General features: G+C 42.7%; 1 protein-coding gene across 1 annotated transcript in view; it reads left to right on the top strand.

Moving 5' to 3' along the window:
* The window catches only part of nedd9 (neural precursor cell expressed, developmentally down-regulated 9), an 89,474-nt gene extending 64,882 nt beyond the window's left edge, over positions 1–24,592 (top strand). Inside the window, exons 3-7 of the mRNA XM_079570918.1 lie at positions 13,148–13,237; positions 13,983–14,132; positions 17,778–18,926; positions 20,166–20,255; positions 23,966–24,592. Coding sequence (XP_079427044.1) covers positions 13,148–13,237; positions 13,983–14,132; positions 17,778–18,926; positions 20,166–20,255; positions 23,966–24,499 — 2,013 coding nt within the window. The 3' untranslated portion in view covers positions 24,500–24,592. The remainder of the gene's footprint in view (positions 1–13,147; positions 13,238–13,982; positions 14,133–17,777; positions 18,927–20,165; positions 20,256–23,965) is intronic.
* The last annotated feature ends 2,811 nt before the right edge of the window (positions 24,593–27,403 follow it).

The following is a 27,403-nucleotide window of genomic DNA, read 5'->3' as shown; positions in this document are numbered from 1 at the left end:
GTCCAGGCAGAAGAGCCTCATCTCCTCGGGGTGTCGGCCGCACTCCACCGCCTCCTCCTCCTCCGCTCTGGCCTCGTCCTTGAAGGAAACGGCCAGTTCCCTCAGGGCGAAGTTGACGGCCACGACCTCCTTGGACGACCTCCTGCGGCACACGGGGCAGGTGCGGCAGCTGTTCCGGCGCCAGTGGCTGTTGAGGCATTCGGAGCAGAAGCTGTGGTTGCATCCGAGAGAGAGCGGCTCTGTGAACGTCTCCAGGCACACGGGGCAGGTCAGGAAGTCCTCGAACAGAGACTCGGCCATTTCACGCTCGATCGAGACCCCAGAGCGGGCGTGTGAAAGAGCTCAGTGCGCAGCTCGGCCGGGGACTCGTCTGTTGTGTCACACGGATCCTTGCACTTTGCTCAGTGTTTCCTGCTCAACCTGTTTCGAGCACAAAGACTCACACACACACACACACAATCTTGTACTTCTAGCTTAGTGAGGACACTCATAGATGTAATGTGTTGCCCAGGCCCTAACCCTAAAGTTAGAGCCCGAACCATAACCTCTTACCACCCGCCTCAACCAAAGGCATTCTGTCCTCTTTTGGCTGTGTAACACTTTATTTGAAAGCTAAGACCCACGAAACTGAGCTTTTTCCTCACGTTGTTGCTGTGTTGTGTCACCTTTTGTATGTTTTTATTTTTTTTCCTTTTTGTCACATTTTTATTGAATTTTTGTTGATTTTTTGTTGAATTTTTGTCACTTTTTTGTTGAATTTTTGTCACTTTTTTGTAGAATTTTTGTTGAATTTTTGTTGAATTTTTGTCACATTTTTGATGATTTTTTGTTGAATTTTTGTCACTTTTTTGTTGAATTTTTGTCACATTTTTATTGAATTTTTGTCACATTTTTATTGAATTTTTGTCACATTTTTATTGAATTTTTGTTGAATTTTTGTCACTTTTTTGTAGAATTTTTGTCACATTTTTATTGAATTTTTGTTGAATTTTTGTCACTTTTTTGTTGAATTTTTGTCACTTTTTTGTTGAATTTTTGTCACATTTTTATTGAATTTTTGTTGAATTTCTGTCACATTTTTGTTGAATTTTTGTTGATTTTTTGTTGAATTTTTGTCAAATTTTTATTGAATTTTTGTCACATTTTTATTGAATTTTTGTCACATTTTTGTCACATTTTTATTGAATTTTTGTTGAATTTTTGTCACTTTTTTGTTGAATTTTTTTTCACATTTTTATTGAATTTTTGTCACATTTTTATTGAATTTTTGTTGAATTTCTGTCACATTTTTGTTGAATTTTTGTTGATTTTTTGTTGAATTTTTGTCAAATTTTTATTGAATTTTTGTCACATTTTTATTGAATTTTTGTCACATTTTTGTCACATTTTTATTGAATTTTTGTCACATTTTTATTGAATTTTTGTCACATTTTGGTTCAATTTTTGTCACATTTTGGTTCAATTTTTGTCACATTTTGGTTCAATTTTTGTCACATTTTTGTTGAATTTTTGTCACATTTTTGTTGAATTTTTGTCACATTTTGGTTCAATTTTTGTCACATTTTTGTTGAATTTTTGTCACATTTTTGTTGAATTTTTGTCACATTTTTGTTGATTTTTTGTCACATTTTTGTCGCGTTTACATCCTTGTTTTCTTCTCATTTTCTGTGACTGTTTTGATGCTTTTTTCCCCAAGAAGCTTTTTGATTAGGGTAAAGCCAAACTGGAGAAAATGTGCTCCGTTCAGGTGGGAGTTAACAGGTTAATCCTAACCCTAAACTTTAATCCAAACCCAATTCTAGCGTCTTCGAGGACACGTTTTTTTGATTTATGGTCCAAGGGAACCCAGATCTATTTTCCGCACACAGTGGGTCACACAGAACAGCGACACATCCAGTTCGTAATGTTTGTTTCATCAGTGAACTCGACCGTCCCCCCCGTGCTTTGAGTCTTTGTGTTTTTCCGCTGAGCCTCGGCCCAAATCCAAACGAAAAATCTCCTTTGTCCTTCCATTAACGGGGCTTAACTCGGCCCGGTTCATCTGCAGATTATTTGGCAGAGGAGGAAGAGGAGGGAGAGGAGGAGGGAGAGGAGGGAGAGGAGGGAGAGGAGGGAGAGGAAGGAGAGGAGGGAGAGGAGGGAGAGGAGGCAGAGGAGGGAGAGGAGGGAGAGGAGAGAGAGGAGAGAGAGGGGAGAGAGGAGAGAGAGGAGAGAGAGGAGGGAGAGGAAAGAGAGGAGAGAGAGGAGGCAGAGGAGGGAGAGGAGGGAGAGGAGGGAGAGGAAGGAGAGGAGGCAGAGGAGGGAGAGGAGAGAGAGGAGAGAGAGGAGGGAGAGGAAAGAGAGGAGAGAGAGGAGGCAGAGGAGGGAGAGGAGGCAGAGGAGGGAGAGGAGGGAGAGGAAGGAGAGGAGGCAGAGGAGGGAGAGGAGGGAGAGGAGGCAGAGGAGGGAGAAGAGGCAGAGGAGGGAGAAGAGGAGGAGGAGGCAGAGGAGGGAGAGGAGGCAGAGGAGGGAGAAGAGGCAGAGGAGGGAGAAGAGGAGGAGGAGGGAGAGGAGGGAGAGGAGGGAGAGGAAGGAGAGGAGGGAGAGGAAGGAGAGGAGAGAGAGGAGGGAGAGGAGGGAGAGGAGGGAGAGGAGGGAGAGGAGGGAGAGGAGAGAGAGGAAAGAGAGGAGAGAGAGGAGGGAGAGGAGGGAGAGGAGAGAGAGGAGGGAGAGGAAGCAGAGGAAGCAGAGGAGGGAGAGGAGGCAGAGGAGGGAGAGGAGGGAGAGGAGAGAGAGGAGGGAGAGGAGGCAGAGGAGGGAGAGGAGGGAGAGGAGGGAGAGGAGGGAGAGGAGGGAGAGGAGGGAGAGGAGGGAGAGGAGGCAGAGGAGGCAGAGGAGGCAGAGGAGGGAGAGGAGGGAGAGGAGGAGGAGGAAGCAGAGGAGGGAGAGGAGGCAGAGGAGGCAGAGGAGGCAGAGGAGGCAGAGGAGGGAGAGGAGGGAGAGGAGGGAGAGGAGGAGGAGGAAGCAGAGGAGGCAGAGGAAGCAGAGGAGGGAGAGGAAGGAGAGGAGAGAGAGGAGAGGAGGGAGAGGAGGCAGAGGAGGGAGAGGAGGGAGAGGAGGCAGAGGAGGCAGAGGAGGGAGAGGAGGAAGAAGAGCTAGGAGAGGAAGAACAGGAGGCAGACTCTGATTGTGACGCTGCTGTGTGAGATGACGAGGTCTCGCCGGGTCTGCGCCTTAATTATCTCCTTTAATGAGTTTGGATGGTTCTCGGCCTCAGCCGGTCCTCGGGGAGCAGGAGGAGGAGGAGGAGGAGGAGGAGGAGGAGGAGGAGGAGGAGGAGGAGGAGGAGGAGGAGGAAGAGGGAGTGAATCAGCAGTGTTCGGGCTTAACAAGGGCTTAACAAGTCAAGCTCAAGTCTTTCTGATGCCGCTTTAACGTCCAAGTACGACAGTTTCAACGCAGCAAATCATTGAAGACTCACAGAGGCTCTAACGGAGAGAGAGACGGGAAAGTGAATCCTTCAGAAGCAAATTAGAAACGACTCACTGGAAAACTGCTGCTGTCGTACATAAAAATGACTGACCCAGCTTTGAATTATTGGAATTTGTTCTGATTTTGAACATGACGCATGAACTTCTCCCCCGACAGGCATGGAGTCGAGGAGCAATAACTCAAACTGAAGCCTGTTCATCAACGGTGGATCCAAAAGACACTGAAGAACCACTGATGTAAAACTTAATAGTTCTTTATTAATCCCTTAACTCCCACCTGAACCGAGCACATTTTCTCCAGTTTGGCTTTACCCCAATCCAAAAGCTTCAGGAAAAAAAGGTGTGGAAATAGCAACAAAACTGAGACGAAAACAATGATGGAAATGTGACAAAAAAGTGAGCAAAAAATGACCAAAAAATGACAAAAATTTGACACAAAAAATGACCAAAAATGGACAAAACAATGACAAAAAATTGACACAAAAAATGACAAAAAATGGACAAAAAAAATGACTAAAAATTGACAAAAAAGTGACAAAAAATAACAAAAAATTGACAAAAAATGGACCAAAAAATGACAAAAAAATTGACACAAAAAATGACAAAAAATGACAAAAAAATGACAAAAAATTGTCAAAAAAGTGTCAAAAAATAACAAAAAATGGACACAAAAATTGACAAAAAAAATGACAAAAAAATGACAAAAAATGACAAAAAATGGACACAAAAAATGACAAAAAAAGGACAAAAAAATGACAAAAAATGGACACAAAAAATGGACACAAAAAATGACAAAAAATGACAAAAAAATGACAAAAAATTGTCAAAAAAGTGTCAAAAAATGACAAAAAATGGACAAAAATTGACCAAAAAATTGACCAAAAAATGACAAAAAATTGACCAAAAAATGACAAAAAATGACAAAAAATGGACACAAAAAATGACAAAAAAAGGACAAAAAAAATAACAAAAAAAGGACAAAAAAGTGATGAAAAAAATGACATTTTTTTTTACATAAGTGGGACAAAAAAATGACAAAAAATGACAAAAAATATTGTCAAAAATTTGGCAAAAAAAATGATTTAAAAAAAGATTAAAAAATGACAAAAAAGTTACAAAATGAGTTGAATACCCCCCCAAAAAAAGATGGACAAAAATTTGATGACTCAAAATGTGCTCTGTTCAGGTGGGAGTTAAGGGGTTAAAACCGCAGCTCACTATTAAAACAAGGTTCAAAAATGAAACTCCTGCAGCTTCATTGTGGTTTGTCGCTGCCTGTTCTGTAATGATCACATGTTTGAAGCGAGACTTGTTTATCTCGTTTAGAAACTCTGATATTTGACCCACATCATTCTGTGTCATAAATGGACTGGTTTAGTTTTAGTGCGGGAGCTTCTCTCGTTGTTCTCGCTGTTTTTCTAAAGTCGAGCCGCGGAGACGAAAAGGTGTGAAAAGACGACTTCCTGTAACGAAAACAAAACAATTTCTATTTCGTTTTCAATCGTGTAAGAACTCTGTGTGTTTTATTGTAGCTGGTCTTGACTTTCATCTTCAATTTCTGCAAAACCAGAGGAGGAAGTCACCAAGTCTGAGTCTGGCACAGATCAGACTGAGGCCAAACCTTCACTGTTGGACGATACATTTTAGTAGTTAAAGGGGGGGTATTATGCAAAATGGACTTTTTCCAGCTTTCCATCATGTTATTCTGTCACTCCCTCATTAAAAACATGCCTGAAGTGTTGCCTTGGCACATTCACGTACTTCTGAGTAATCTGTAAAAACTCTGATGGCGGCCATTTTAGGGATAGGTTTGCCCGAGTCCTCCTAGGAACGCCCCCACCTCCTGGAGACGCCTCCGAGCTTTCGTCACCAGCCGAGTAACCGACCACTGCTCCTCAGCAGAACCCCCTCCCCACTGATGCCACAGAGGGGGGCGTGTCTAAAGGCTCAGAGGTTCTTAAAGAGACAGAGGCCTATTTCAAGACATTCACTACAGCCATTTTGAGAGAGACATTTTATACAAGGCAGTTATTCTAATTTACTGCATTTACAGACCAACAGAAGGTTTGTCATCATTATAGTGTGATATAGACTGGTGCTATGGGACTGAAAAAAGCCCGTCTTTAAGTGAGTGCATTTTCTGCAGTTCAGCTTCACCCAAATCTAAAAGCTTCTCAACTGAAGCTCACAGCCTCTAGGCCATCCATCCGTTTTGTTCCTCTTTATCCGGGGCCGTGTCGCGGGGGCAGCGTCTCAGCAGAGACCGATCCACACACACCTCCTCCAGCTCTTCTGACCCCGAGGCCACACCAGGCCAGAGACATAGTCCCACCACCGTGTCCTGGGTCTACCACGAGGCCTCGTCCCACTAGGACATGCCTCAGCTGCTCCTTTTGACGTGAAGGAGCAGCGACTCTACTCCGAGCTCCTCCCGGGTCACTGAGCTCCTCACCCTCAGCCGCCCTGTGAAGGAAACTCATTTCGGCCGCTTGTATTCGCGATCTCGTCCTTTCGGTCATGACCCAGATCACATGACCACAGGTGAGGGCGGGAACGGAGATCGATCGGTAAATCGAAACAGTCCAATACAGGCCCGTGTCTAACAAAAGAGGAGAGAGAGTTTCATAAAAACCCAGTTTAAAAAAAAAATGTATTGACCTTTATTTAATCAGGATAGTCCCAGTGAGATTAAGAATCTCTTTTTCAGGGGAGTCCTGGCCCGTTATTTTCATTATCTTATCGTTTTCTTCATTTCTTGGAAAAAATCTGTGATTTTGATCAAAACTAGCCTCTGTTTAGCTTATCTTTCTCAGGAACCGAGACACGTAGAATTAAACTGTTTTCACGTACGGAGAGCTTAGAGTCTCAGCTTTCAAACGAGCCACAGCCTGTATAACATAGATATAACATAGAACACACTGTGGTGCGACAAATATCATGAAAACGGTCTGGATTGAAGATCTTTTTCCTCACGTTGTTGCCGTTTTGTCGTCACTTCGTCACTTCTTCTTTTTCATCTCGTTTCTGTCACTTTTTTATTGTGTTTTTCTCACTTTTTTACACTTTTTGGTACAATTGTTGTCACTTTTTTGCTGCATTTTCATCGTTTTTTGTTACCTTTTGTTGCTCCTCCATTGGTTTATTTTGGCGCCTTTTTTGTTGCGTTTTCATCCATGTTTATGCCTCGTTTTTGTCGCTATTTTGTCATGAAGCTTTTAGATTGGGGTAAAGCCAAACCTGGATCAGTGAAGTTTGTCAAAGTCTAAGAGGAACTAAACTCTGAACCATCTCCACTGCTGCTTGTTAGGAGCATCGTTTACTCTTCGTTTACTCTTCGTGTACTCTTCGTTTAAAAGACTGCGTTTCCTCCTGGACGACTGAGAGCCTCCGCCGTGTTCCCGGCACAGCCTGACTCACCGCCGAGGGGCCCAGACCCCGTCCTTTTGTCCACATTACAGCCGAGCTCAGGAATGTGCTCCCACTCAGAGGTTACATCACCACCTCCACACCTCAGCAGGCGGCATCATGGGTAATCTCTGAGCAGAGGAGAAGAGGAGGGAGAGAAGAAGAGGGAGAGAAGAGAAGAAGAAGAGGGAGAGGAGAAGAGAAGGGAAGGGAGAGAAGAAGAAGAGGAGAAGAGGAAGAGAAGAGGAGGGAGAGAAGAAGAGGGAGAGAAGAGGAGGGAGAGAAGAAGAGGGAGAGAAGGAGAAGAGGAGAAGAGGAAGAGAAGAGGAGGGAGAGAAGAAGAGAAGAAGAAGAGAAGAGGGAGAGAAGAAGAAGAGAAGAGGGAGAGAAGAAGAAGAGGGAGAGAAGAAGAAGAGGGAGAGAAGAAGAAGAGGGAGGGAAGAAGAAGAGGGAGAGAAGAAGAAGAAGAAGAAGAGGGAGAGAAGAAAAAGAGGGAGAGAAGAAGAAGAGAGAGAGAAGAAGAAGAGGGAGAGAAGAAGAGAAGAGGGAGAGAAGAGAAGAGGGAGAGAAGAAAAAGAGGGAGAGAAGAAGAAGAGAGAGAGAAGAAGAAGAGGGAGAGAAGAAGAAGAGGGAGAGAAGAAGAAGAGAAGAAGAGGGAGAGAAGAAGAAGAGAAGAGAGAGAGAAGAGAAGAAGAGGGAGAGAAGAAGAAGAAGAAGAGGGAGAGAAGAAGAAGAGGAGAAGAGGAAGAGAAGAAGAGGGAGAGAAGAAGAGAAGAAGAGGGAGAGAAGAAGAAGAGAAGAAGAGGGAGAGAAAAAGAGAAGAGAAGAAGAAGAGGGAGAGAAGAAGAAGAGAAGAAGAGGGAGAGAAGAAGAAGAGAAGAGAGAGAGAAGAGAAGAAGAGGGAGAGAAGAAGAAGAAGAAGAGGGAGAGAAGAAGAGAAGAAGAAGAGAAGAGGAGAGGGAGAGAAGAAGAGGGAGAGAAGAAGAGAAGGGAGAGAAGAAGAGGGAGAGAAGAAGAGAAGAAGAAGAGAAGAGGAGAGGGAGAGAAGAAGAGGGAGAGAAGAAGAGAAGGGAGAGAAGAAGAGGGAGAGAAGAAGAAGAGAAGAAGAGGGAGAGAAGAAGAGAAGGGAGAGGGAGAGAAGAAGAGAAGGGAGAGAAGAAGAAGAGGGAGAGAAGAAGAAGAGGGAGGGAAGAAGAAGAGGGAGAGAAGAAGAAGAGGGAGAGAAGAAGAAGAAGAAGAAGAAGAAGAAGAGGGAGAGAAGAAGAAGAGAAGAAGAGGGAGAGAAGAAGAGAAGAGAAGAAGAAGAGGGAGAGAAGAAGAAGAGAAGAAGAGGGAGAGAAGAAGAAGAGAAGAAGAGAAGGAGAGGGAGAGAAGAAGAAGAGAAGAAGAGGGAGAGAAGAAGAAGAGAAGAGAGAGAGAGGAGAAGAAGAGGGAGAGAAGAAGAAGAAGAAGAGGGAGAGAAGAAGAAGAAGAGGGAGAGAAGAAGAGAAGAAGAAGAGAAGAGGAGAGGGAGAGAAGAAGAGGGAGAGAAGAAGAAGAGAAGAAGAGGGAGAGAAGAAGAGGGAGAGAAGAAGAGAAGGGAGAGAAGAAGAGGGAGAGAAGAAGAAGAGAAGAAGAGGGAGAGAAGAAGAGAAGGGAGAGAAGAAGAGGGAGAGAAGAAGAAGAGAAGAAGAGAAGGGAGAGGGAGAGAAGAAGAGAAGGGAGAGAAGAAGAGAAGGGAGAGAAGAAGAGAAGAAGAGGAAGAGAAGAGACGAGGGAGAGAAGAAGAGAAGGGAGAGGGAGAGAAGAAGAGAAGGGAGAGAAGAAGAGAAGAAGAGGAAGAGAAGAGACGAGGGAGAGAAGAAGAGAATTTGGAATGTGCCCGTTTTCCAGACAGTTATTTCAATGTTGTCATGTTGTACTTTATTTATTGAAGCCTCAGAACTGTGAGGATGAGCCTCAGAGGAACCGCCTTTCACCTCCTCGTCAGAGTTAATCCTCTCGGCGCTGACGATCGTTTAAGTCCGGATTAACCATAAACCCGGCTCTCCCTGAAGACTCTCACCTCGTCGTAATAAAACCGAGTCCAAATGCAGACGTTTGAAACCAGACATTAATTAAGATAAGCAGAGTCGCAATTAACAAATCACAAAGGTTTCATTTGTTTAAGGCAAAGTTCTGGCCTGGGGTACAAGTACTTTGATTTAAGTACTCGCCGATACCGAATACCGATACGAGTACAAGGCATTTTCTTCTTCATTCTTACTTGTTTCTCAGCAGATTGGTTTGTAATTAGTTAATTTACTCATGTACATTTCCTTAAGTAAAGTCGGCGACACATTTAAGAGCCGTTATATTAGAATTGTGCTGATGCCATTTATTTATTTACTTTATTTTCATTCAATATAATTGTATATTTTTGTTGCCCTGTCCATCACAGACAGAAAAGCCCATGTCCTAAAGCTCCTCAATGCCTGAGCTTTATTCATTTATGTGTTTTTATTTAACAATAGTATTGAGATGTTTCTTAAATGGTCTCTTTTCGTCTTTACTTCAGCTCCTGTAGATTTTCTCGTGTGTTTGTAGTAACTTAGCGAGAAGCTACAGCGTTTTCATTGTTCTGCTGCAGCTCATTTTCCCTCAATATAAACATGCTGTATGTCTTTAATCTGGATTTTCTGAGGACTTTTTAGTCGCTGGGTTAGTTTTTCAGATGAATAAACCCCTGGGCTTAAAACGGCGTCAGAATGGCCAAAACTGTTAGCCGTGAGTTAGCATCGTTAGCCTGTATGTTGTAAACACTGCAGACGTTTAGCTCTGGTTAAATCCAGCTCAGACTCTGGTTTAGAGAGCGCAGCAGTGTTAATTTCGTCGACTAAAATATTTAATCTTAATTTTAGTCAAAGTGATATTCTTGACGACTAAAATTGGACTAAAACTAAATTAAAAGTTTCTCATGAGACTAAAACTGTGACTAAAATGTCCAGATATTTTAGTCGACTAAAATCAGACTAAATAAAAATGAAAGAAGAGACTAAAATCATCCAAACTTCTATTGAGCGTCTGAAAGAGCCTCAGATCATGGAAATCCTCTGTTAAAGGATCAGCTCTGAGCTTTATTCATGTGGAGCAGAAACATGAAGCAGAGGAACAACATTAAATATGATTATCATGAATATTATAAATATAAGTCGACTAAATTTACTTGCAATTTTAGTCGACTAAAATTAGACTAAAAAGATTTTTTTTTAACTAAAACTAGACTAAAATCGAATTACATTTTACTCAAAAGACTAAGGCTAAAACTAAATTAAAATATGTTGTCAAAATTAACACTTCTGCGCAAGTCAGCTCTATGTGGATTATTGTGTTTACACTAAACTATTCTCCAGTTTGTTGCTTCTTCTCTCCTCAGCTGAGAGCTGCGCCTCGTAGCCGCGCCTCGTAGCCGCGCCTCGTAGCCGCGCCTCGTAGCCGCGCCTCGTAGCCGCGCCTCGTAGCCGCGCCTCGTAGCCGCGCCTCGTAGCTGCGCCTCGTAGCTGCGCCTCGTAGCTGCGCCTCGTAGCTGCGTTGGCCACACGTCAAATGGCATCGGTTTCTGGTATCGGGACCTCATGAATGAGTACGAGTATGTGGTATCGGCCCGATAGTGGTATCGGTATCGGTGCATCGCTAGTTAAAGTGTTCGGGACTGACCTCCGCCTCCTTGGGCAGTGAACGGTGTTGGTTCTTCATGAGCTGTGGTCCTGTTCCTTTGCAGAGTGGACCTCCTGTGGTCATGTGTTCAGTGATGACTCAGTCGCAGCAGCAGCAGCAGCAGCAGCAGCAGCAGCAGCAGCGGCACATTCCCGGGATTCCTCCGTCTGCTGCTCGGAAACAGGAATTTACTACAGACATGTGGTTCAGATCAGCAGGAGGTGATGCTTTTACTGACGGGATCTGGATTACAACATGGACAAAAAGGGAGGATTTGGTCTCAATCCACAACTTCTTCTTCTTCTTGTTGCGAGTTCTCGTCGAGTCATGTGGAACAGTCTTTAGATCATGTTAACGCACTTGTTTTGTCTGGTGTTGCGACACATCGGGCTGGATCTTTTCTAAAGCCGGGCTGTAGACGAGGTGCGCTCTGTGGATTAAAGGCAGAGTTATGCAGAACAGCGCCCCCTCCCTGAGCCTTTCCCTCCTGCAGACCAGTGTCTCTGTGGCGTTGGTGAGCGGTGTCTCTGTGTCTCTCAGGACAACGTTTAACTCTCAGGAGAATTTAAGTTTGTTATTTGTCCTGTGAGAGCCTGAAAACGCTGAAGGCACAAGAGCCCGCGAGATGTTAGCGATATTAGCGAAGACATCAGAAATATGGAAATATGGCTTTGTCGCTCAGAAAGATTATCGTCCTAAACAGACGACGAAAGGGCAGAAAAACATGACTTTTTTCCCTCATATTTTGCCTTTTTTTTTTTCAATCTATTTTTTACCACATTTTTTTTCCTCATATGTTACATTTTTTTCCCCAAAAATCTTTCCTCATATTTTTTTAACCAATTTTTTTCCCCCAATTTTTTTCTCATATTTTCCCTATTTTCTTCCTAATTTTCACTATTTTTGCCTCATATTTTCCCTCATATTTTGCCATATTTTGTCTATTTTTTACCTATTTTTTTCCTCATATTTTCTTCCTATTTTTCCTGTATTTTCCTTCATTTTTTTTTTTTTTCCCAAAATCTTTCCTCATATTTTTTATTTATTTTCACTATTTTTCCCTCATATTTTGCCATTTTTCTCATTTTTTTTTTTTATACCAGAATGCTCACTCCAGCCACAAGGGGGCAGACTAAATAAAAATAAAAGGAAAGAACTCCACAGGTGTCCAGCAGAGGGCACTGGCATAATATGAAATCAGGATATAAACAACACATTGGCTGTTTCTCAATTGCGAGGATCCGTCCTCCGTTTGGCGACTTCGTTGACGTCCTCGTCCTCTCTCCGCCGCCTTTGAGCTCAAATGGAACGGCCTCCGGAGCGAGCGGCTGCGTCAGGTCACGTGTCAATCTATGCTCATTAAAACAACTGTTTTATGAATAACAGAGGCCAGGAAACTGTTTATGTGGAACACAACTTGTTTAAAGTGAGTTCAAACTAATAACGTTTTGCGAGAAAAGAAAAAAGAAACTATGCTGCAGTGCATTATGGGTAATTTCAGCTCTCCAAGGCAGCGGAGGATCCACAGCTGTATCCTTCGTAAATGAGCCAAACGGAGGAGTGGAGCTGCGAGGGGGCGAGTGGTCCAGGTGAAATGGAACCACTTGGCGGCGCCGTGATGACGCGAATGACGTCCGAAGTGGTCGAGACGCCGAGGATCCTGGACATTGGGAAACAGCCATTGTGTGACTTGCAACCAATGGCCGCTGGCTGCCCTGCGTTTTGACCACAAACGTGGGGGCCGCCATTGCTCCGCCGTTGCTGTAGTACCTCCATATCGCCGCTAGGCCCCCATTGAAAAGCATTGGACTTTAGACACGTTAAAAACTACTTTAAAGCCTGGTTTCAATTGTTTCAACGCTAGACTAGGCTGATATTCCTCCTGAGATAACGCTGGGTTAATAACAATATATGAAACCAGGCTGGTTTTCGTAATATGATTTTTTGAAATCTCGTACTTAATGAGGCTCGGACTGTTAGCATTGGAGCAGCGCGAGCTACACGTCACACAAGGGCCGAGTCTACGGTGAAAATCCCGCCCTTATGCCCTTTTTAGGAACATGCTTCGTCAGAGCTGGGGAGGGGGAGTCTGTAAATCCGCCATGAATTGCCCCACGGCCGTGGTCAATCTGGTAAACGGGGAGGAGTGAGCATAAGACGTCCATTTTTTCTACAGTCTATGCTTGCAAGTGGGAAATGGACAGTCTGCCCCTGGGCAGCTGTGGCTACAATAGTAGCTTAATACCACGGAGTGTGGAGTGAATGAATATTGACTCTAACACAGCAGAGACTTGTGACACAGGCTTGTGAGTGTGAGTGTTTTTCTGAGGCCACAGAACTGTCAGGCTCATTATTCATCTAATGAAAAAAGTCCTCAATGTATTTTCCCAAATCAAAACATTTTTGTTTATTTTGGAGCTTTTGTTTATGGACCCGGCGACACACTCCCCATAGAAGTGTATTTATGGAGTTCCTCTTGAGCGTCGCCTCTGCCCGTGTGGAGCGGCTGGACGACACTGGGCTCAGAAAGAACATCTGTTCCTGATGCTGATGTTTGTTTGTGGTTCTTCCCTGATTGTGATTCCTCTGATCGGCAGGTGGTGACCCCGGCTCGTGTGGGACAGTCCTACAGCTTCAGCGCGGGACAGCAGGACCTGTACGACGTGCCGCCCTCCCGCTCACAGGGGGTACGTGCTCCTCGTGCACTACTTTTTTCCCTCATATTTTTTACCACATTTTTTCCTATATTTTCCCTGTTTTCTTCCTATTTTTCCCCTATTTTCCCTCATATTTAAATTTTTTTCCCCCAAATCTTTCCTCATATTTTTGATTTATTCCCCCTATTTTTCCCTCATTTTTTCCCTCTGATTTTGCCATTTTTAAATATTATTTTTTACAAAAATATTCCTCATATTTTGCCTTTTTTTCCAAATATTTTCCATCATAATTTCCCTTTTTTTAATCTATTTTTTACCAAATTATTTCCTCATATTTTCTTCCTATTTTTCCCAATTTTCCCTCATATTTAACATTTTTTCCCCCAAATCTTTCCTCATATTTTGATTTTTTTCCCCTTATTTTTCCCTCATATTTTCCCTCATATTTGGCCATTTTTAGCCTATTTTATTCCCCAAATTTTTTACTGATATTTTCCCTATTTTTGCCTCATGTTTTCCCTCAAATTTTGCCATTTTTCCCTCATATTTTCCATCATAATTTGCCATTTTTTACCAATTGTTTTCGTCATATTTTCTCTATTTTCTTCCCATTTTTCCCCTATTTTCCCTCATATTTAATTTTTTCCCCCCGCTCACAGGGGGTACGTGCTCCCTGTGTTCCTCGTGTTCCTCGTGTTCCTCGTGCTCCTCGTGCTCCTCGTCTCTGAGATGTTTCTCCTCATGTTCTCACGCTCCTCTGTCCGTTTGTCCTCAGGTGTACGACGTCCCGGCCGGGCACGTGCTGAGCTCTCCGTACCCGGGACGGAGCCGCTCCCCCGGGCAGAGTCTGTACGACGTGCCGCCCGGAGCGCCGGAGCCTCGGGGGGGACAGGGGGTCTACGACGTCCCCCCGACGGCACAGGGGGTGAGGAGCTCGCACTCATCACACTGCAGGCAGAGGTCAGGCAGAGGTCAGAGGTCAGGCAGAGGTCAGAGTCAGGCAGAGGTCAGAGGTCAGAGGTCAGGCAGAGGTCAGAGTTAGAGCTGCAGAATCCAAAGCACGAAGGTCGAGGGCGATGTCGATGAAAGTTTGTGGGATATTTTTTTTATATCAGAAATATGGAAAAATGGCTTTGTCGCTCAAAAAAAGTATCCACCTAAACAGACGACGAAAGGGCAGAAAAACACAACATTTTTCCCTCATATTTTTTTGCCTTTTTTAATCTATTTTTTACCACATTTTTTCCTCATATTTTCTTCCTATTTTTCCCCTATTTTACATTTTTTCCCCAAAATCTTTCGTCATATTTTTATTTTTTTCCCCCCTATTTTTCCCTCATATTTTCCCTCATAGTTTGCCATTTTTTATTTATTTTTTACAAAAAAATTCCTAATATTTTACCTATTTTCTTCCCATTTTCCCCCTATTTTCCCTCATATTTTAATTTTTTCCTCCAAATCTTTCCTCTTCTTGCCATTTTTAACCAATTTTTTTTACCAATTTTATTTCTCATATTTTCCCTATTTTCTTCCTAATTTTGCCTCATGTTTTCCCTCACATTTTCCCAATTTTCCCCTATTTTCCCTCATATTTTAATATTTTTTCCCCAAAATCTTTCCTCATATTTTTAATTCATTTCCCTATTTTTCCCTCATATTTTGCCATTTTTTAATTTATTTTTTACAAAAATATTCTTCATATTTTACCTTTTTTTCCACATATTTTCCATCATAATTTGCCTTTTTTTTAATCTATTTTTTACCAAATTATTTCCTAATATTTTCCCTATTTTCTTCCTATTTTTCCCAATTTTCCCTCATATTTTACATTTTTTCCCCAAATCTTTTTTTTCACTATTTTTGCCTCATGTTTTCCCTCACATGTTGCCATTTTTCCCTCATATTTTCCATCATAATTTGCCTTTTTTTTAAATCTATTTTTACCAATTGTTTTCCTCATATTTTCCCTCATATTTTGCCATTTGTTTAAATTATTTTTTACAAAAAAATTCCTCATATTTTCTTCCTATTTTTCCCAATTTTCCCTCATATTTTACATTTTTTTCCCTCATATTTTGATTTTTTTCCCCCTTATTTTTCCCTCATATTTTCCCTCATATTTTCCCTCATATTTTCCCTCATATTTGGCCATTTTTAACCTATTTTTTGACCAAATTTTTTTCTCATATTTTCCCTATTTTCTTCCTTTTTCCCCCTATTTTCCTTCATCTTTTCATTTTTTTCCCCCAAAGTCTTTCTACATATTTTTAATTTATTTTCCCTATTTTTCCCTCATAGTTTTCCATTTTTTATTTATTTTTTACAAAGAAATCTTCCTATTTTTCCCCATTTTCCCTCATTTTACATTTTTCCCCCTATTTTTTCTCTATTTTTCCCTCATATTTTCCCTCATATTTTGCCATTTTTTCCCCCCAAAAATCTCATATTTTCCGTTTTCCCTCTATTTTTCCATCATATTTTGCATTTTTTGTTATTATTTTCCAGAATTTGTTTCCCAGTGTTTAAAGCCTCCCCCCTTTATCCTCATGTCTTCACATTAGAGATAAACTCCATATTGTAAATCTACAAATCTTCCCAAAAGCAGTTTCGAGCTCATCATGTGATCATTAAATCCACAGGAGCGACTCGGACTCATTATTCAGAAGTGACGACATGTGTGTGTAACATTCCACATGTAAACAGAACAAACCCGTGTCTAACCAGGAGAAAGTCTGTTTTCCTTTTGGACACAAACTCGTCTAAACTCGTTCATTCTCGGCCTGAAAACAGATTCTAAAGTTTCTCCTAATTGTCTGCGGTAAATGAGTAAAACGTTCCTGTGGTGGATTTAAACGGGCGCCGCTCCTGCCAAACATCGCAAACCAAAACGAGTCCGAGAACTGGGCCAAGGACGGGCTTCGCTTTTCAAACAGAATCACTTTCAGAACAGAACAGATGAAGGTTTACGAAGCCCTTCCTCTGGAGATAAATGTGGATGAGGCGAATGCAGCGTTTCAGGCTCAGAACAAAACCATAAAACCACATTAAAAGCACAGAGGGAGATGTAGGATTAAAGTTTTCAAACGATAAAACCCTAAACTCTCTCCACACTGTCTGCGTTTCCTCTCTCTCTCTCCGGATTGCATCAGAGGAACCAAAAAGCTTCATATTTTTGTCGTCTGCAGCCTGTCCACACAAAAGCACAGTGGAAAAAAACACAACACGTTTGTTAAAATGTACGACTGTCCTGGGTCTCTGACTCGGACGTCTCTGAAGGCCTGGGTGTTTCTCCTACAGCCTCATGTTTCCATAGTGATGCAGGTCGGGGGGGTCAGTGCACTGTCATCTGTTGATACTGTTGATACAGTGTGTACAGGGGCGACTGGCCATATGTCCGTTCTGGAAGAGCACAGAGGGGCCACCGGTCCCGCCTCAACCGAGCTTTACCCAAATCTAAAAGCTAAAAAGAAAAGCGAGAAAGAGAGGATGAAAACATGAGAAAAACACGGACAAAAAAAAGACAACAAAAAATGATAGAAAAAAATATTAAAAATTCAACAAAGATGCAACAAAAACTCAACAATAATGTGACAAAAATTCAACACAAATGTGACAAAAATGCATCAATAATGTGACAAAAATGTGACAAAAATTCAACACAAATGTGACAAAAATGCATCAAAAATGGAACAAAAATGTGACAAAAACTCAACAAAAATGTGACAAAAATGTGACAAAAATTCAACAAAAATGTGACAAAAATGCAACAAAAATGTGACAAAAATTCAACAAAAATGTGACAAAAACTCTACAAAAATGTGACAAAAATTCAACAAAAATGTGACAAAAACTCTACAAAAAATGTGACAAAAATTCAACAATAATGTGACAAAAATGTGAGAAAACATTGACACAAAAGTGACGAAAAATGGATGAAAAAGTGGCAAAAATGTCACAGAAATGTGACAAAAATGTGACAAAAATGTGACAAAAATGTGATATAAATGTGAGAAAAATGTGAGAAAAATGTGAAAAAAATGTGACCAAAAAATGACAAAAAAATGACAAAAAATTGACAAAAAATTGACAAAAAAATTACAAAAAAATTACAAAAAATTGATTAAAAATTCACAAAAATGTGACAGAAATTTGAACAAAAAATGACAAAAATGTGATCAAAAATGGATGAAAAAATGACAAAAAATTGACAAAAAAGTGACAAAAAAGTGACAAAAATGTGATAAAAAAGTGACAAAAATGTGATAAAAATTTGACCAAAAAAATGAAAAAAAAGTTACACAAATGAGTTGAATACCCAACAAAAAAATGATGGAAAAAATCTGATGACGTGAGGAAAAAGATCCTCTCGGTTCAGGCGGGAGTTAAGAGGTTCATATAAAAGATTTTGATGAAGTTCTTTTTATCAGTGGATTATCTCAGGCGTTAGTGACGGGGTAATGAGTTTGAGCGATAGAGTTCTGGGGTCCAGTATCATTATTGGCCCCTGATAGAGGAGTATTTCACTAAAATATCTGACTAACCCCCCTCTCCCCCCTCCCTCTGGGCTCAGGTTTACTCGGTGCCGCCCTGCAGACCCGCCGCCAACCAGGAGTCCAACTACGATTTCCCTCAGCCGCTGAAGTCGCTCCGGGCCGAGGGCATCTACGACGTCCCGCCCCCCGCTTTGACCAAACCCACTCAGATCTCCTCCCTGTACGACTACCCGCCCCCCGTCCCGGAAACCTCCCCCTCCTCCTCCGCTCACGCCGCTCCTCACGCCGCTCCTCACGCCGCGCTCAACAACAACGAGGGCATCTACGACGTCCCGCCCCCCGCCGCCTCCTCTTCCGCCGACTCCTCCTCAGACATTTACGACATCCCCCGAGGCGTCCAGAGCCGCGCCTCGCCCCACGACAGCCGCGGGATCTACGACGTCCCGGGGCAGGTGTGCGACGTGGCGGACGGCGTGAACAGACTGTCGTTCTCCAGCACGGGCAGCACGCGCAGCAGCATGTCCACGTCCTCGTCGTCCGCCGGGTCGGGCGCCGAGGGCCGGCTGGTGCTGGACCCGGACGCCGCTCTGCTCCGGCTGCTCCGGCTGCACCAGGGCGTGGAGGCGGCGGTGGGGAACCTGCAGGCGCTGGCGGGCTCTCCGCACTGGAGGACGTTCGCGTTCATGGAGAGACACGCCAACGACGTGCGCGCGGTGCTGGACAGGGTGCGGGCGGCGGTGGCGGACTTCGTGGTGTTCGGGAGGGGCGCGGCGGCCAACGCCACGGCGCTGTCCGACTGCAGCCTCCACAGTAAACTGCGGCGGCAGCTGGGGCGCCTGGAGGACTCGCAGCTCATCCTCATCCAGATCTACCAGGCGCTGGAGAACGCCGGCTGGGCCGCCAACGCGCTGGCGGCGTCCGGCGCCGCGCGGCACAACAAGACGGACGAGGTGGAGCGCTTCGTCATGGTGTCGCGGACGGTGCCGGACGACGCCAAACAGCTGGCGTCCACGGTCGGCGCCAACGCGGAGCTGCTGTTCTCGCGGAGGCCCCACGGGGAGGGCGGGCCCGAGGAGACGCACCCCGCCCTGAGCTCGCCGCCATCGGACAACGACGGCTACGGGAAACCCTTCCCCTCCAGCGGCGTCCAGGACAAAGACAACATGAACCACAGCGAGAAGTGCGTCAAGAGCTGGATGGAGGATTACGACTACGTCCACCTGCAGGTGAGCCCGGCCTGGCCCGGCCTGGCCCAGTCTGACCTGGTCTGACCCGGTCTGACCCGGTCTGACCTGGTCTGACCTGGTCTGACCCGGACTGACCCGGTCTGACCTGGGGCCGACACAGAGGCAGGTCTCAGTGTTTCTGTCTCTCCATGAAGCAGGATTTCTACAAACCAACAGAAATACCGTAAATTCTCTAATACTGGCCTCTATTCCATTAGCGGCCGGGTCTCTGACAGAGGCCGGGCTCGCGGCTGACGGAGGCAAATTAAAGCTGGTCTCTAAAACAGGCCGGGGCTTTTATTAGAAACTATAGCGGTAGAAATATTCCCCATGTTAGGAATTTGTCTCATACTGGTGTAAATGAAACTCACGTGCAGGAAGTAACAAACGGGAACCCGGGCCGAGGGGGGCGCTGTGGAGGAGCTGATCCGAGCGTAACTTTGACACAGATTTAGCCACTTTTCAAACCTCCTGTGACGATATTTGGAAACAGGGAAACAAATGTTGTGTGACCCTCCAGGGTTTTATTAAAGTCTCCATCGCGTCTTCAAAGCACGTCCAGCTGCTCCGTGTGCAGGTCAGTCCCACGCCTCAAAATAACTCCTCCCATCAGCGCGAGCGTCTCGTCTTCTCTCGGGTCAGTCTCATGATCGATCACAAACACAAACGCTCCGTCTAAACTCGCCTTTTACACAAGATAACAACAAATAATCCGGTCTGCGGTAAAAACGAAACAGAACCTGCAGTGACACTGATGTCAAAGCTCCGCTAACAGCAACGAAACACTTCCTGTTGTCCCGAAAAAATAAAAGGCTTCAATGTTCCTGCCGCTGGGAGAGGGTTTGAAATGTTAATAAATAAATGAACCTAATATTTTAGGTTCAAATGGACACAAATCTCGTTTTTCTTCGTTTTCCTGGTCGTCCGTTTTGCTCAAATAGAAATAAAGGCCTGTGTCTAATTGTGGCCTGGTTCCAATAAAGGCCTGGTCCCAGATGCCCTTGAGTAAATAAAGGCCCCGGCCGATATTAGAGCATTTACTGTATACAAAATATTACTTTATCGGACAAAATGATCATTGATGGGATCACAGTACAAGAGGCAATTTTTTTTCACACTTTTCACCTCCATATTCACGTCTCCCCGGCCCCTCAATGAGTAATAAACTCGTATAATGTGTCGTGAGCTCGATGGTTCTGAATATGGAGCGACGTAAGAATAACCCACTTGTCTCTTCAGGGAAAAGAAGACTTCGAGCGTCAGCAGAAGGAGCTCCTGGACAAAGAAAACATCATCCAGCAGAGCCAGGTTCAGCTGGGCCCGGAGCAGGTCAGAGACTTTCATTACATCACCACATCATCACATCACACTTAACCTCTTCACTCCCGCCTGAACCGAGAGCATTTTCTCCAGGTCAGCTTTACCCAAATCCTGTAGGCCAGTGTAACGCCTCATTTGAAAGCTAAGATCTACAAACTCATCTAAATGGATCTTTTTCCTCACGTCATCAGATTTTTTGTTTTTTTTGTCACATTTTTGGTCAATTTTTGGTCACATTTTTGTCACATTTTTTGTCTTTTTTTGTCATTTTTTTTGTCTTTTTTGTTACATTTTTGTCACATTTATTGTCTTATTTTTATTCATTTTTTGTCATTATTTGTCACATTTTTTGTCATTATTTGTCACATTTTTTGTCAATTTTTTGTCTTTTTTGTCACATTTTTTGTCATTTTTTTTGTCACATTTTTTGTCAATTTTTTTGTCATTTTTTGTCAATTTTTTTGTCCGTTTTTTGTCATTTTTTGTCACATTTTTTGTTGATTTTTTGTCTTTTTTGTCACATTTTTGTCACATTTTTGTCTTTTTTTGTCAGTTTTTTGTCATTTTTGTTACATTTTTGTCACATTTATTGTCTTATTTTTATTCATTTTTTTGTCATTTTTTGTCATTTTTTCGTCACATTTTTGTCAATTTCTTGTGACATTTTTGTGACATTTCCATCATTGTTTTCGTCTCAGTTTTGTTGCTATTTTCACACCCTTTTTCCAGAAGCTTTTGGATTGGGTAAAGCTGGGAAAATGTACTCGGTTCAGGTGGGAGTTAAGGGGTTAAAGACTCCCAAACACTGAAGAGGAGGAGAGGCTGAGGAGCTCATGCTTCTCACAGAGCATTTCTATGACTGGCTGAAATGACAGAGGGAAAACAGTCGTCCTGATTTATTATATGTTTCAGGTTAATAATAATTTCTCTAAAATACTGTCGGTCCACAAAACAGCTCCTTGTAAAGTTACACTGTGGGGCATTAAAAAGGATTGAATTTGATTAAAACATTGATTAAAAATGTTAGAGAAAATGCTTTTTTTTCATTAGACACAGGACCCACTTATTGTTGTTGGCTTCCCCCCCCCCCCCCCCCGCATTTTTTAAACTATTTTTTTCTCAAGTTTTTTTATTTTTTCCCCCCCAAATTTTTTCAAAATTTTCTCCCCATTTTTTTAATTTTTTTAAATATTTTCCCAGTTTTTTTCATATTTTTTCCCATTACTTTGACTATTTGCCCCAATTTCTCCCTATTTTTTCCCCATTTTTCCCCCAATTTTTTCCTCATATTTTCCCTTTTTTTCCCCATATTTAGCTTTTTTTCCCCTTAATTTTTCCCTATTGTTTTCCGAATTAGTTTCCCAATGTTTTAAACCTCCCCCATTTTATTTCCATTTCTCCACATTAGAGGTAATAAACTCAAAACAAAACAACAAGTTACACTGTGGGGCATTAAAAAGGATTTAATTTTATTTAATTCAAAGTAGATGAGATACAGAACCCTCTTATTTGTGTTATCTTTTTCCCCCCCAATTTTTCCATTTTTTTAAACACATTTTTTCCACTTTTTTCTCAACTTTTTAAATTTCTTTTCCCAATTTTTCCAAAAATTTCCCTCCATTTTTGACTATTTTTTCTCTTTTTTTCTCTTTTCTTTTCTTAATTTTTCCCATTACTTTGAATATTTTCCCCTCATTTTTTTTTATTTCCCCACATTTTTCCCATTGTAAATTTGCAGATCTTGAGCCCTGTTTCAGCGTCTCCTTCCCTCCAGTTTCTTTTCCTTCCTCTGTGAGCGAAGGTTTCAAACCCCAGAGCCGGAGACGAACTCGAGACTTGTCTTTTTAGCAACACTGTACAAAAGCACAGCGAAGCCTCTGCCAGGAAAAGCCTGGTAAAAGCGAGCGGGAGTGTTTTACGGTCCAAGTATCGGGTTTTACAGACGCCTCGGGGTCGAATAAAACCATTACAGCAACAGGAAGTGTGTCACGAGAGGGAGGGAGGCGGGGGCAAAATGGCGGCGTGTTTGGCGGGTCGTGTCAGGGCGAGAACGAAAGGCAGGGGGAGTTTCAATCAGGGCCATTTCAGCGGCAAATTAACCTCTTAACTCCCGCCTGAACCGAGAGATCTTTTTCCTCACGTCATCAGATTTATTTCCATCATTTTTTTGTTGGGTATTCAACTCATTGTTGTGACTTTTTTGGTCATTTTTTGGTGAATTTTTATCACATTTTTGTAATTTTTTTTGTAATTTTTTCATCATTTTTTTGTAAATTTTTTGTCAAATTTTTATCACATTTTTGTCACATTTTTGTCACATTTTTATCACATTTTTGTCACATTTTTATCACATTTTTGTAATTTTTTTGTCAATTTTTTGTCATTTTTTGTCATTTTTTCGTCAATTTTTTTGTCAAATTTTTATCACATTTTTGTCCGTTTTTGTCAGTTTTTCATCACATTTTTGTCATTTTTTTGTCAATTTTTTATCACATTTTTGTCACATTTTTGTCAATTTTTTTTTGTCACATTTTTGTCAATTTTTTGTCATTTTTTCGTCAAATTTTTATCACATTTTTCTCATTTTTTTTAATCACATTTTTGTCAATTTCTTGTGACATTTTTGTGACATCATTGTTTTCGTCTCACACCCTTTTCCCAGAAGCTTTTGGACTGGGGTAAAGCCAAACTGGAGAAAATGTGCTCCGTTCAGGTGGAGGTTAAGGGGTTAAAACAGTCGTTACACACTCACTTCGAACTCCCCACATTCAGAATCCGAACACTTGCTAATAACTCCCTGTGTGGCAGATTGTTGACATTTGCCTCCGCTCTTCGGCCGATGCTTCGTAAAACCACACACTTCCTGGTTTACAAAATGCACCAGAGCCAATGGCCCTTCTGTGTCTCACTTCCAGAATGGACATATGGCCAGTCCGCCCCGAGAGAATCACGAAGAAGAAGCTAACAGGCTAACGGGCAAAGCTAACTGCGGGCTAGCGTCACTTAAAACAGTATTTACAGCCAAGTTTGAGTGAAAAAAATAATCTCTTTTCTATCAGCGTAGCATTTACTCTCACGGACAATTAATAAGTTAAAAAATCGCAACTTGCTACGACACCTGCAGTTGCGCTCATGGCCTCTAGGGGGAGGAGTTACTTAGATCTGCTTTAATCTCTTAACTCCCGCCTGAACCGAGAGCATTTTCTCCAGTTCAGCTTTACCCAAATCCCGTAGGCCAGTGTAACGCCTCATTTGAAAGCTGAGATCTACAAAACTCATCTAAATGGATCTTTTTCCTCACGTCATCAGAATTCATTCCATCTTTTGGGGGATATTCAACTCATTTTTGTAACTTTATTTCATTTTTTTTTTCTTTTTTTTCTTCATTTTTTCTTCATTTTTTGTCACATTTTTTGTTACATTTTTTCCGTCATTTTTTGTCCGTTTTTGTCACATTTTTGTCACTTTTTTGTCACATCTTCATCATTGTTTTCGTCTCAGTTTTGTTGCTATTTTCACACCCTTTTTCCAGAAGCTTTTGGATTGGGGTAAAGCCAAACTGGAGAAAATGTGCTCGGTTCAGGTGGGAGTTCAGGGGTTAAAGCTCATTCAAAGACGATGTTCTGATGCCTAAAGAGCCAGTGTTTTAACTAGGAAGGGAATGAACCTGAGCGAGTGATGTTCTGATCTTTACAAAGCTCTCCTGTTTCCCTCCTCAGATAAACCAGTTCAAGCGTCTGGAGCAGGAGGTGAGCAAACCGGTGGAGAACGACATTTCCCAGTGGATTTCTCAGCAGCGTCTGGGCCTGGCCCCGAACTCGCTCCCCAAACCCACGGAGCAAACGCAGGTGTGCCCCCGAGACCGGCAGCTGCTGGTCTTCTACTCCGACCAGTGTGGGCAGCACTTCCTCACGCTGCTCAGCGCCATGGACGCCTTCTTCTCCTGCGTCAGCGCCGGCCAGCCGCCGCGCATCTTCGTGGCGCACAGCAAGTTCGTGATCCTGAGCGCGCACAAGCTGGTGTTCATCGGCGACACGCTCTCCCGCCAGGTGTCCACGCCCGAGCTCGCCAACCGCGTCATGAACGCCAGCAACGTGCTCTGCGACCTGCTCAAGACGGTGGTGGGCGCCACCAAGACGGCGGCGCTGAACTACCCCAACACGGCGGCCGTTCAGGAGATGGTGGATCGAGTCACGGAACTGTCGCAGCACTCGCAGAGGTTCAAGGAGCAGCTGCTGAGCCTGTCCCAGTGATCAGGCAGGGATCAGGCAGGGATCAGGCAGGGATCAGGCAGGGATCAGGCAGGGATCAGGCAGGGATCCACCCGAGATCCACCTGTGACTCACCAGTGATTCACCAGTGTATCACCAGTGATCCACCAGTGACTCACCAGAGATCCACCAGTGTATCACCAGTGACTCACCAGAGATCCACCAGTGTATCACCAGGGATCCACCAGTGATCCACCCGAGATCCACCAGTGACTCACCAGAGATCCACCAGTGACTCACCCGAGATCCACCAGTGTATCACCAGTGTATCACCAGGGATCCACCAGTGATCCACCAGTGTATCACCAGAGATCCACCAGTGATTCACCCGAGATCCACCAGTGTGTCACCAGGGATCCACCAGTGTATCACCCGAGATCCACCAGTGATTCACCTGTGTATCACCAGGGATCCACCAGTGTATCACCCGAGATCCACCAGTGATTCACCCGAGATCCACCAGTGTATCACCCGAGATCCACCAGTGTGTCACCAGTGTATCACCCGAGATCCACCAGTGTATCACCAGTGTATCACCTGAGATCCACCAGTGTATCACCAGTGTATCACCAGAGATCCACCAGTGTATCACCCGAGATCCACCAGTGTATCACCAGTGTATCACCCGAGATCCACCAGTGTATCACCAGTGTATCACCAGTGTATCACCCGAGATCCACCAGTGTATCACCAGAGATCCACCAGTGTATCACCAGAGATCCACCAGTGTATCACCAGTGTATCACCCGAGATCCACCAGTGTATCACCAGTGTATCACCCGAGATCCACCAGTGTATCACCTGAGATCCACCAGTGTTTCACCAGAGATCCACCAGTGTATCTCCAGTGTATTACCTGTGATCCACCAGTGTATCACCAGTGTATCACCAGTGATCCACCAGTGACTCACCCGAGATCCATCAGAGATCCACCAGTGTATCACCAGTGACTCACCAGTGTATCACCCGAGATCCACCAGTGTATCACCAGAGATCCACCAGTGACTCACCGGTGATCCACCCGTGATCCACCAGTGTATCACCAGTGATCCACCAGTGTATCACCAGTGTGTCACCAGAGATCCACCAGTGTATCACCAGTGAACCACCAGTGTATCACCAGTGATCCACCCGTGATCCACCCGTGATCCACCCGTGATCCACCAGTGTGTATATGAATCTGTACGTGAGGATCAGGCAAAACATTCTGGACACAGGCCAGAAAACCGTAACGGCCACAATCCGTGTGGCGCGTTTACATTAGGGCTGAAACAACCAATCGATTAATCGACAACTAATCGATTACGAAAACAGTTGTCAACTATTCCAGTAATCGATTAATCGTTTTCTAGCGAACACAGACTAAAATAGAGCAAAAATGACATGACAATTATGTATTTTGGATGAAAACCTACTTTATTTTTAAAGTGAGGGTCTGCAGTGTTTTGTACTTTGTAAATTTCATAAATATCTGCATTTGCCTCGTCCAATCAGAACGCAGAATTAGCACAAAGAGCCTCCTACAAACGTTTACTTTAAGTTTACTCCATCAACATGTCCTCAAGCGGCGCCACTTTAGCTTCATGTGGTCAAAACATTTAAAAAATACAATTTCCACGAACCTTTCACAGCCAAGCGAATAATCGATTAATCGTGAAAACAACCAAACTGAAGAATAAATTATAATCAATAACGTCAGTAATAATTTAAACTTTTAGACTTTCTGACCCGAGACCGTTAACCTTTGAACCCTCGCATGAACCAGGCACATTTTCTCCAGTTTGGCTTTACCCAAATCTAAAAGAATGAGCGTGTCCTCTGTGTCCGGACTGTTTTGCCTGATCAGTTTATACAGGGTTCCTCTGGAGCGTTGAAACTTACAGGTGCCGCTATGGGCTTTAGGCGGAAACACATTCGACGACAAAACATCCAATCTCATTATGTGGTTCACATTGTGTTTCTGTAAATGTTTAGAGTTTATTTTATTATTTTAAGTGCGTTTCCTATAAATTATCAGCTCATTTCCCGTTTCCTTTTGTTCTGAAGCTTCACTTTAATATCGCTTTAGTTAAACCCTTAACTCCCGCCTGAACTGAGAGCATTTTATCAGCTTTACCCAAATCCTGTAGGCCAGTGTAACGCCTCATTTGAAAGCTAAGATCTACAAAACTCATCTAGATGGATCTTTTTCCTCACGTCATCAGATTGTTTTTCCATCTTTTTTGGGGGTTTTCAACTTTTTTGTATTTTTTTTTCTTTGTTTTTCTTTACTTTTTGTCACATTTTTGTATTTTTTTTCGGCGATTTTTTGTCACTTTTTGGTAATTTTTTGTAAATGTTTCATCAATTTTTTGTCATTTTTTGTCCATTTTTATCCATTTTTTTTGGTCATTTTTCGTCATCTTTTTCGTAAATGTTTTTGTCAATTTTTTATCACATAAAAATTTGACAAAACATTTTATGTGATAAAAATTTGAACAAAAAATTTAGCACAAAAAAATAAATAAAACTTTTAATATAAAAATGACAAAAAATGGACGAAAAAATTAATGTGATAAAAAAGTCACATTTTTTGTCAATTTTTTGTGACATTTTTGTGACATTTTTGGCACTTTTTCGTCATTTTTTTGTTATTTTTGGTCAATTTTTTGTCTTTTTTTTCGTCAAATTTTTGTCATTTTTCGTACATTTTTCTTACATTTTTCGTCATTTTTTTGTCAAATTTTTAACACATTTTTGTCATTTTTTTGGTATTTTTTTTGTCAATTTTTTTGTCATTTTTTCGTCAAATTTTCGTCAATTTTTCGTCACTTTTTTGTCACATCTTCATCCTTGTTTTCATCTCAGCTCTGTCGCTATTTTCTCACCATTTTTCCAGAAGCTTTT

This window comes from Gobius niger (assembly GCF_951799975.1).
Source record: "Gobius niger genome assembly, chromosome: 14".
In the NCBI taxonomy this organism is placed as follows: domain Eukaryota; kingdom Metazoa; phylum Chordata; class Actinopteri; order Gobiiformes; family Gobiidae; genus Gobius; species Gobius niger.
This window is presented reverse-complemented; position numbering and strand designations above follow the sequence as displayed.